General features: G+C 40.5%; 1 protein-coding gene across 27 annotated transcripts in view; it reads right to left on the reverse strand.

Annotated features, from left to right (window-relative positions):
• Positions 1–12,188, reverse strand: part of KALRN (kalirin RhoGEF kinase) — a 622,455-nt gene that overhangs the window by 216,705 nt on the left and 393,562 nt on the right. For all 27 annotated transcript variants that reach the window (XM_019738955.3, XM_019738953.3, XM_019738949.3 and 24 more), the window contains one exon: positions 338–407. In XM_019738955.3, the coding sequence (XP_019594514.2) occupies positions 338–407 (70 nt within the window). The remainder of the gene's footprint in view (positions 1–337; positions 408–12,188) is intronic.

Raw genomic sequence — 12,188 nt, forward strand, 5'->3', positions numbered from 1 at the left:
AAACAAAACAAAAACCAGTGGATGAAGCTGGAGTAGCTCCTCTACCAAGGGTGGCGGCGTGTTCCAATCTCCTGCTATATCCATTTCAGAAAGTGCTTAGGAAACTTAACGGATAGAATGTCTAAGAACTTTTCCCAGAGAGGGCTCTGCTCCTTGGAGGGGAGGGACTGCGTCTCTCAGACCTACTCATGGCCCTTCTCTACAATCCCTGGTGCTATGTTAGAATGTAAGTGATACCAATCCTCAGGCCAGACACCCAACAGTGATGCCATCTGGTACCATCTGTACTTTTGGAAAGCCTGGGACAGTGGGAGAGGAAGGATTTCAGGTCGCTTACCCAGGTAACAAAGCAGTGTCCCACATCCTCAGGCAGCTGCTCGTACTTCTCCAGCTCTTTGAGGAAGATGCTACAAAGGGAGAGAAAGTCTGCATTAGACACCTGTGTACAGTTGCCCCCACCCCACAGAGCATTATGCTGAGGCTAACACAACCCTCCCCTATTTACACATGGCTTCTCCACTAAGTGACAATGTGGTGAAGAGTAGTTTAAAATATGTGACAACTAATTGCATTAAAATTTATGTTAATAATAGTGCTACTTCAAATAATATAATTTCCCTTAGGGGTTTATACTTCTCAAGCTGAAAATATTGAAATATTATACTTATATTGGGCCTTTCATTTTAATAACAACTACGAATCTATTTTTATATACAAGTAATCTGAGCCCATTGTAACATTTTAAAAATACAGATATCAAAAAGAACAAAATATCATCTACAATCCCAGAGATAAAGTGGAAAAATTTTGACTCCTTCAACGACTTCTTTCACCAGTAGCCAGTTTGTGCTAAAAACTATGAGTTAATGTTTCCTAATGTAGACAACATTAGGAAAGAAAATTTAATAGGGAAGAAGTTACAATACATTTTAAAGTTGAATTGAATTACTACTGAATTGTCTGCCATTGTATCTGTGACATGGCGCCTTTCTGCGTTAATAGATAATAAAGAGTGACCATACTGACTTCAAATTAACATATTAAACAATTGATTTGAGGTCAGAGAATATAAATTAATAGTCAAAGTACAATTTCAATTATGCAAGACAAGTTCTGGAGATCCAATACATAGCATGGTACCTATAGCTAACAATACTGTATCGTATACTTAAATTTTGCTAAGAGGGTAGATCTTATGTTAAGTGTCTAATAATAATAATAATAACAATAATAATAATAGGAAACTTTCGGAGGTGATGAATATGCCTATTGCCTTGATGACTGTGATGGTTTCATGGGTATATACTTATAACCAAACTCATCAAGTTGTATATATTAAATGTGTACAATTTTTCACATGTCAATCATATTACAATAAAATGGTTTTTTAAAAAAAGTTATTACCATAGGAAACCAGGTGAAAGAACAGAGTGGATGAAGATAGTAGTAGGTGGGACTTCTCAATTTATACTTTTATATTTGAGTTTAAAAATTAATTCAAAAATTAAATAAGATATAAAGCAGTTCTGAATTATTCTACTACTTACCTCTACCACTGGAAAAAATAAATTTTATTGATCTGACTTATTCTACCTGGCTCTATTGTCCAAGCATTCCAGCAGTATCTTGGTTTTTTTTTGTATGTTTCAGGTGTACAAAACAACGTAATGATTAGACATTTACACCCCTCACAAAGTGATAAACCCAACTAGGTTACTACCCCTCTGACACCGTATATAGCTGTTACAATACCATTGACTATATTCCCTATGCTGTGCTTTCCATCATACACATATATATTTGATTATAGTTGACATTCAGTATTATTTTGTATTAGTTTTAGGTGTACAGAGAAGTGTTTAGGCATTTATGTAATTAAAGAAGTCATTCCCTGGACAAGTCCAGTACCCATCTGCCACTATACATAGTTTTTTATAACTTTATTGCGTATATTTTCCATACTGTATTGCACACCTCCATGACTATTTTGTAACTACCAATTTGTACTTTCTAATCCCTTCACCTTTTTCATCCACCTCCCAACCCCCCTCCTATCTAGCAGCCATCAGTTTGTTTTCTGTATCTACAAGGCTATTTCTGTTTTGTTTGTTTATTCTATTCTTTAGATTCCTCATGTAAGTGAGGTCATATGGTATTTGTCTTTCTCTGTCTGCCTTATTTCACTTAGCATAATATCCTCTAGGTCCATCCATGTTGTTGCAAATGGTATGATTTCATTCTTTTTTTTTTTTTTACAGCAGAATAATACTGCATTGTATAAATGTACCACAGCAGTATCTTATAATTACAATTGGTTATGGGGTCTATGTGTGTATTACTTGTGTTCTCCTATCGATGGCTTAAAAATATGTGCAATTAAAAATATTTGGCAAGTCATATCTGGAAGGTCAAATGCTAATAATGATAGGTGGGATCAAAGTATATATATATACACCGTGTGTGTGTGTGTGTGTGTGTGTGTGTGTATATATATAAATACATGCATATATAGATTATATACATACCGTGTGTATGTAAGTGTATATATGTATATGGGTATATATATTTATATATATAGATATAGATACACACACATATATATATATATATATATCTGCAATTAGAAATTTTCTACACTAAATGAGTATTACTTTAGTCATAAGAAAAAGTCACTTAAACATTTTGGGACTTCTAGCAGTAGCCATTTGATGACAGCGTCTTTCCCCTAACATGTGAATTTAAGAGTATCCTGATCAGAATCATGAATAGGAGTAACTAAAATGCAATCTGAGTTTTTGAAATGCAAATATGCAGTGCTCAGAATCAATAAAATATCATATTTACTGATACTTTTAGAAGAATTGCAGGTGACACACATGTATTTAATATAACTTGCAAAATGGAAATAGGAAAAAATATTATATAATGCTATCATTGAGGATTAAACCTTTTTCAAGGCCAAAAGGAAGCATCTTTTTGTTGCAAAGAGACGCAATCTGGCTCATTGCTGTATACATAATATGTTAATTCTGGAAACTTCCCATAACATAACATATTAATATATTAATATAATATCAATCTATGTTTAACCCATATTTTTATTTCTGGAAGTGAATTCTAAAAGGACTTCTATGTGGCTCTTTTCCCTGAGGAACACTAAATAATATAATGTACAACATCTTCACAAGTAGTTGTTCAGAAGATGTTGAGAGGTTCTCCTATCTGCCTTCTGTATAAATCTCAGTGATGACAGTGAAAGGAAATCCAGTTCTGAGCCATGGTGGACCGAACAGGGCCTGGGGCTGGGGGCTGGAATGGCTTGGCAAATGGGGGCAGAGAATCTGATGAGCTATTGTAGGACAAAAAATGAACTGCTTTAGAGAAAGAGAACCTAGGAGGAAGAAAGAACTTGGAAGAAAAAAGGAAAAAGGAAAGAATCTGGGGGCCCTGAACAATAGGGTAAGTGCTCTCAGCTTTCAGGAAACCTCTCTTTCCCCACTCTCAGGATCTTACTCTGCCCTCTATATTCTGACTGCCGTGGTACATAGGCCCTTCTTTTTTTTAAGGGTGATTGATAATTAGTAAAACAGCCTGCATCGTGGTATTCCATGTAAGATATAAAATTGTGTTTTTGTTTTAGGAGTTGCAAGGACACGCGTGATGACTCAGGGAGAGCTTTCCTCTTTCCTTGACTTATGAAACTCAAGCCTGCTCACTGAAGATTAATTTTAAGCAAACAGTAGTAATTATACCTACAGAATTGATCATTAATTGAGATGCTGAAGACAGGGCTAGCAACTGTATTAAAAATCCTGGTAATTTAAATAGAGCTCTGACTTTTTTGTGATAGCAACTATCAAAAACCCATGAGAGGATACTCAGTTTGAAAATCCTCTAGAAATGAAAGCACTACAAAATGAATTAAATGCATAGACTATTAGGCCCATAATTAATGCTTATCTGGAAAATGAAAGTTCTAACAGCAACCACCACTCGCCCACCCTTTTACTGATCCCATGTCTCATTTTCCTTTCCTCCTGCAGCCAAGCACAAGTTAAACAAGCGGAGTTCACACTTAGTCACAGTTGTGGTGGGGGGGGAGGGGGAGGGGGAGGGGGGGGGGGAGGGTCTTCCAAAGCCTCAGTTTCCTCATCTTTAAATAACAAAGTTGTGGGGTTGTTGTGAGGATTTAATAAATCCACATAGTTAAAGAACCCAACCCGGTGCCTGGTATATAGTAGGTACTAAATAAACATTAGTTCTTCAACATGGGCGCCTCCCAATCTTAACAACTCATACTCTCTTTGGTAAACATACAGTATTTCACACACTCTTCCTCACTTTGAGATACTTATATTTAGGGAGCTCTCCCCACCCAGCCTCTGCTAAAAAAAAAGCTATAGCAGATTAGCTCCCCTGAAACTATATCCTGGGTTTTAATGAAAAAACTGGATTCCAAGGTCACATACCATTAAGTTTGGGAAATGCTGGGGGTAAGCTGGTTTCTTTACGGCAGGACTTCCAAAATCCTATAATATGATGAGGTACATTATAATCTCTGAAGTGATATTGTGTGTAGTGCTTCCCAAACTTCTTTGTAAGCGGAACACTTTTGGTGGTAATTTCAGACTTTGTCTCAAGGAGCACTGTTGAAAAACCCTAGTTAGTGGTCCCCACGCCTGGCTGTGCACTGGCCCCTGGGGATAGGACCTGAGTATGTGCATTGGTTAGAAAAGCTCTCTAGGTAATTCTAATGTGTCCAATCCACAGCCCAGCATTTGAAGGTAACTGCCCTACCTTCCTGTATGCTTTCAGTAGGCAGATTCTGCACTGACTGTATTTGATTGCAGTTTTAAATAAACAAGCTAAGAATTAAAACAAAAAGCTACCTTGTGTTGGGCATATGAATTTATAACTTGGAGTAAGACACTCACTACCATCTCAATGTAATTGTTGAAGTGGCAACAGTGAACTCCATTTTGCTTTTTAATTTGAAGCTTATGAAGATGACAGATGATGTAAGTTTGATTCATACCATTCCACCTACTTCAAACAACACGATGAGTTTAAATGAAAGCACAAGAGGTCACAACCTCTTCACAAGTGATGGAATATTCCACCTCAGCTGGTCTGTAGCAAGATCTTAGTCCTTACCATCTCAATAATTGTATGTAATAAATAGCAGGGAAATGAGCAAAGCGAGTAGTTGAAGTGTTGGTGTGAATGTCTGATGTTCTTTCAGAAAGGAATAAAACTTTTAAAGAACTGTCTAGATCTAAGCAATGTCATTACTCTTTTCAATTACTACAATGCAATATATTATGCAGTCGCTTCATGAGGAAACTACTTCCCTCTGGTTCTGTACAGAATCCCCGGGAATGAAACCTGCAGCACTTATTGACAGGAAAGCTTTCTGAGGTTTGTCATGAAGTACTATGGAAATAGCACCATCCCAAAGGCACCCTGAGTCATTTTGATTTTATTATTCTCTCCAAAGATAAATTTGGTCTATAGTCTCGGTGCTTCTGGAGAAGTGCATTCTTCACTGAGGGGCTCACAAGGTGGTCCTGCAGACAGACCTTTACATCAGGGTGCGGTCTGCATTTAAAGGGGGGAATATATTGGATGACCTTGCGTGTACGTGTGTGCACACGCTCTCACACACATGCACTTGGTGGAATGCCAGAGGGGGCAAGAAGGGGAATGAAGGTGGGGGCTGTGGCATGGGGCAAGAGAAGAACAGTGTGAAGGCTACAAAAGCTGGCGGTAGGGTGGGGAGAAAGATGGCAGGCTCACTTATTGGCAGGAAGTCCAGGCCACCATCTCTTTATCAAAGCAGGGCCGGGGTACTGCTTCCATGCAAGTGGAGCTAGAGATCATGTCTAAAGAATCCGTTAGTGACCAGGGAGAATCACAGCCTCGCCTACAGGAGGTTCTAGATTGCAGGGGTAAGGACAGCTGGTTGGCATACGGGAGCAGCTACTAAATTAATGGAGTGTCACGTGTGCTCCAGCGAAGGTGCGGGATTATTCATGGAAGGACTTCAGCAGTCCGATCCCCCACGCTGAGCCATGAGGACCACTTGGCTCTGTCCCTTCATCGCACACCCACGTCAGCCTAGGTTAGAGATGAAGGGGACAGGTGTGCAGGGCTGGAATCCCAGTCACCATATTCGCACCCTCTGCCTCCAACCTCAAGCAGCAATTCACCTTGCTGCATTGCTAGCAAGGTTTGCTAATATTTCTTGATTTTGTTTAGCTTGTGTGATCAGATGAATCAAAATGTACCTGCATAGACATACAACAGGTTTAATGTGAAAATAAAATACAAAAATTAATCTCACATTGAATGTTATACATATCCATTAATGTGCTGTTTAGCAACTAGGCATGGATGCCAAGCAGTTAGTGGGTACAACTAAAATTAACATCGACACATCCAAATAAATGTTTAGACTCTGTCTTGCCTTGGGTATTCCCCCATATCTATCAGTGGCTCACTGAAAACACAAACAACAACAAAACCACAGCTACATTTTTACACAGCCCTTCTGATGGGTTGTATAAAGCCTGCAGTTATCCCTTCGAGTGTGGATTGAGGGTCCAAGAAAAATCACGACAGGTCTTCCCTTTCCTCTTTCCCTGGTAGTTAATATTTAAGAAAATGACCGTGTGATGTCATCGGGAGTCATGAAGACCTGGATTCTTTGGCTGTGCTACTAATTGGTTTGGGCAGGTCACAAACATTTATAAAACAAGGGAGTAGAACAGAACTGGATTATCTTCAAAGGTTTTTTTCTAGACTTTTATATTTTGTTATTCTATGATTTTCTGTAAATGGGATAAAACTAATACCAAAGGCATTTGGAAGGTGGGGGGTGGGGCAGGGGAGGAAGAGGCATAGAAAACATGCATATTTTAAGCAAGGTGTGTGTGTGTGTGTGTGTGTGTGTGTGTGTGCGCGCGCGCGCGCGCGCGCGCATGTGCGCATGTGCTGGGAGGTAGGAGAGGCAGCGTGGCCCCGCCCACCGGCCGTGGGCGGCACGTCCTTTGCCTCAGCACACGGTGGAGCTAGTTCTTCACCTTGTAGCTGCAGCTTCACCCGCTGTGTTTTAAGAGGTTGGAAAATCAATTTAGTGGGTATAAACCAGCATTAAAAGAGGAGGAAAGAGCTGGGGAGGGGGAGGAGAAATGGAACCTAACCTAAAATACCAGCGTGCGTCACACATCGTGGGGGTGTTATTTTGAAAAACTTTATTCCCTGTTATATATATATCAGAACATAATGTATAATCTTTTTCTTTGGTTCATAATAAAAAATGTTTGAAAAACACCTTGCTGATTCTCCTGCTTGCATAGGATGGTAGCCCCAGGGAGCGCTGTCTTTATCCATTTCTTTCCCTCCCTCTCCCTCTCAGTACCCACCCCCAACTTCCTATCTATCTATCATCTATCTATCTATCTATCTATCTATCTATCCATCCAACTATCTATCTATCTATCATCTATCTATCATCTATCTCCTCCCCCCATTACTTCTGCCCTCGCTCTCTCTCCTCCCTTCCCATTTGTTCTTTCCTCCTTGTTTTTCACCAACTTGACTTCCTCACTTTTCCTTACCTAGGTATTTTATCTCACTTCCCCACCTCACTCAGTCTCTGTCTTCACTTCCTGTGTGTCCCCCTCCCTCCACTTCTGACTCACCCTACCTCTACCCACCACCTCTCTCCTTTCCTCTACTTCAGTCTCACAGTTACAGACGTGACAAGACACAGTCTGCCTGGGGTGTGATGTCTAGATATCTAATGGAAAGGTTTGGGGTCGAGTCCCATGGACTCTTCCCATTGCCTCTCTCAGCCTCCCTGGTAGACTTCACCACTCTCTTCCCTTGGAGGGCCTTTGTTCCAACTTTCCTCCCTCGGTGAGGGAGCCATCACTGGCTATAAAAATCCTGTTATTTAAATGTCACCTTAAATGCCCCCTCCTCTGTGAAGCCTTTCCTGTTGCTCTAACTGAGGCTGTTTCTTTTGCTCCTTTGAACTGCATTTGTGCTCACCTCCACCCTTATCACTTGTCCCTAATTCCTAGAACTCAGAGGGCAGAGGCTGGGTCTGACTCACCCTGGGGTACCAGCTCCAGCTCTAAACTAGCACAGGGCTGGGTAAGCAGGAACTCCGGGAAGGAGAGAGAAATGTGGGCCTGGTTCAGCTGCTCACTGGCCTTTCCCATCACCGCCCTCACCTTGTCTTCGTGCCCTGCTGCACACCACCCTCTGCTCCTGGCTCACCCTGGACACCTGCTAGCCTGTAGGCTGACCCTGGCCTGGTCAGGGCTCCCGGCTCAGGCCCAACACATCTCTGTCCCTGCTCCCTGGGCCTTGGGCCTGGAAATACCAGGCCTGGAGAGAGGGAGTGTGCAGGAAGAATATTCAGCCCCCACTAGATACATGTTGCCCCACCCCCTGCCCTGACTTGCCTTTCCATCTTTGCTGAAAACTGACTTATTTCAGGTAATGAATGTAATGGTGTGGGACCTGGATGACATACATACCTGTGGAAGAAATGGGTTTCAGTGCTTCTCAAATCTGGGGATCCACATGAATTAAACCCACCAGATCTGGCAGTCTATGGAGTGGGGGACGGGGAGAGAGCACTGATTTGGGAGGCCAAACCCCTTTAAGTTGGTGGGGGGAGGGAAGAAGGGTCATACATTGGGCAAGTCCTCTCTCGGTCTCATGTCCTCATCTGTAAATGGAGATGGTTGTACCTGATGGTGAAGACCCTCTGAGCCCTGACAGCAGAGACTATAAAAATGCCATTGCTCAGACTCAATATGACCATATCTCCAAATAACTGAAAAGGAAAAAGTAAAGTTCAGATTTAACTGAGGGTGATGGGCATTTTAAACAAACAGCTGTCATCACCAAACCTGAAAAACTAATAATCAAGGCAAACTGAAAAGAGACGATTTTCCTGAATTACAAGTTATAGGTTAGTCAAAGTGGGGAGACTGGATTAACAAAAGCATGAGTGTTTGGGGGATCTATTTATGGAATATACTATCTCATCTGAGTGTTCTTGAATGCTTAGCAAAAAGCAACAGCAGTAGATCCAGTTCTTGTACGGGTAAGCTTCGTGATCTTTATCTTTAGTTATGTAGAAAAAGAGATGTAGTACAAAATGTGGAGAGTGGAGGGTCAAATGAAGTAGCATTGCATTTGAACCTCCAATTTGGGTAAAAACGACTACTTGTAGGTATTAAATTCTACATATTGAAGTGTTCTTCTTCGTAGACATTTTGGTGCTTATGAATTTCTGACACACACACACACACACACACACACACACATTAATTCTGGTTGTCATTTTTCAAAGTGACACCATTTAAAGGATCGATACCATATCACCCTGGGTGGAGGTACTAATTTCCTAAGGACTCAGCTAATTGGGTTACCGAGGCACAGTCCATCTCAATCCTCTGCCTCTCAGTCAACCTCTCCACCTCCCTCCTTCCTTCCCTTCCTCTGTCTCTGGAGTGTAGGCAGATAATCTGAACTATATACTAGAAAAGAGAGGAGTATGTTTCTTTGTTAGATAGCACTTAATTATAACTTGGGAAAGATGCAAACAATTGGGATTAAAAAGAATTCTTGGATATTTTCAGGTTAAAAAAATGACGATTTCAAAAAAGTATTCCTGAAGAGCAAACAGGTGTTTGGATCACTGTATGGTCCTCCCATTAAGAAGCTCCCAGGAAACGCCTCCATTCTGATATTCAATTATTTTGCTGGTCTAGAAGTTTCTGGTAGTGATGGGGGGAAAAATATCATACCTAATGATTTCCCCTATCTTGAGACTTTCACAAACAAAAGACTGAATTATGACTTGAGCCATTAGCCATAAGTCTGCAAATTGTAATTTTGCTTTTAGTCCGTCCGTCCGTCCATCCATCCATCCATCCATCCATCCATCCATCCATCCAATAAATATTTACTTCAAGTTTCTTGTGTGCTAGGCACTGGGGTTATACAGTGAAAGACATGGTCTCTTATGGAGTTCACAGGTCCTACATTTCCAACGTTGGCTTAGTTGCCATTTTCTCTCTTAATGATTAGAGACTGTAGAGGTGTTATGCCTTCTCCATGAATAAAAAATTATATGGCATAAGTAGAAAGCATACGAGTAAAGCCTTAGCCCTCGAGATTCTGTAGGGAATTACTATACAGCTTGATTTTCTTGGATGTTCCCTGAAATTGTGGGTAATTTAAAACATCAATTTTTTTGGTGGATAGCTTTCCAAATGCATGACAGAGTTCCTTGCTTTTTAATGCAGAATATACAAATGATTCAGGGCTATTACTAACATTGATTACTGTGCTATCCTGTAAGACAGTGGCTGTGCTAGGCTCCATATCGGGATATAGGATCCTTTGCTCCAACACTGAGCAGCCTTTGACCACTATGGGTTTTTTTTTTGTTCTTTAGCCTATTTTTACTGCAGTTTGTCTCTTTTCCTGTCAGGTTTTACTTGATGTGACTGGTCTCAAGCTGTTCTTGATTCTCATTTGCTGCGTCTAAATTGCTATGGGCTTCGACACAATCTAACCAAGAGGTAAATGGCTTGCAGAGAGGACAGAAAGGTTTTTCTATGAAAACATAAGAACTTTATCTTTGTGATATCTCTTTAGGTTGCTTAGCGGCTGGTTTTTATTTTCTTCTTGTTTCTTTATAATGTCATAAATGGTAACATTTGCTGAGTAGCTGTGTTCTTGACAACTGAATTTATTCCTCTACGAAGTGCAGCATTCTATATGGTTTAACTTGACTTTTTAAAAGCATTTCTTAGAACTATATTTTGTAATTGGTAGACAGATTTTCAGCTATTTAAAACACTACCAAACTGCTTACCGTGGCTTGGTAGAATGTTATCACGAAACCAGGTAAGAGGAACAGTTTTATGTTATTTTGTTACAATTGATCAATTTTGAAATGAATATTCTTTCCCTTTATACATTGATTTGGCAAAAGCAGGGCTCATAGGAAGTGCAAGCTGTCATCTCTAGATTTCTCCAGTTCGATACTTAGTCAGTTTGGTAAGATGAGGAAAGTGAGACTTGTTGACTCAATTGCAGATCATAAATCAGAAAAGTAATGCAACATGATTACAGTTTCCCACTCCCATATCTTCTCAGATACCCTGGGGGAGATGGGATAATGGTGAGCTGGGCTCAGATAACAGAATTTGGAATCAATGGTCAAAAATGGCTTTATTAGGGTCTTATTAAAAAGGCCTGAGGAGAAACTATTTCTATGTCTGGAGATTTCCAGACAAACCAGATGGAGAGTGTTAAAATTTGTGTGTGTGTGTGGGGGGGGGTGGGGGGAGAGAAGAAAGACTGGGAACTCTTATTAAGTTCTCCAGAGTCAGAAGGGTTTTTCCTCCCTTGAACTTACTGTTTTCATAATCTGACACAGTTACCATGTTATAGGAGCTACATGTTCTCTTTAAACTGATGCCATTTGATGACATAACAGGGGATTAATCATCAGGAGTTGACAAGAGAGGAAACTTATTTAGACCTTTTAGAACTCAGGATCCTTTTACCCCTAGCTATTGCTTGCCTCCTAGTTATTCTTAGCAAAGGGCCATCCTCAGGTCTCATTTCCTAAAGCTGGGCTGTCCAATATGGCAGCCACCCGCCACCTAAATCTATTCAATCACATACAATTTAAAATTCAATTCTCAGCAGTACCAGTCACATTCCAAGTGTTCAATAGCCACACATGTCTACTGGTTACTGTCCAGTACATTTCTGTCACTGAAGAAAGCTCTACTGGGCAGCGCTGCTCTCGAGTCCCACCTCAGGCTGGCTGCTACACGTGGACATTGGGCCTCCTCAGGAATTCTTGGAGCTGGCAGCTTTGTCTCCAGCACAAGTGCTTAACTCAGTAAAAGCCTTGACGAGCCTGATCCTAAGACTTCCTCTTCATTGTATCCTACAATATTGAACCTCTACCTCTTATGCCTTCTCTGGAAAAAGGTCTGAAGAGAGCTCTAGGACTGTCTACCAACATGTTCCTGGTGTCTTGAAATTCCCTATTTGATTGATCTTTTTTTTTTTTTTTTTTTGATTTCCTGGCTGACATTTTCTTACTGGGTTTTATTATAGATTTTAGTCTTATTCAGTCA

This window comes from Rhinolophus sinicus, chromosome 17 (genome assembly GCF_057876585.1).
Source record: "Rhinolophus sinicus isolate RSI-liver-muscle chromosome 17, RSI-T2T, whole genome shotgun sequence".
Lineage (NCBI taxonomy): Eukaryota > Metazoa > Chordata > Mammalia > Chiroptera > Rhinolophidae > Rhinolophus > Rhinolophus sinicus.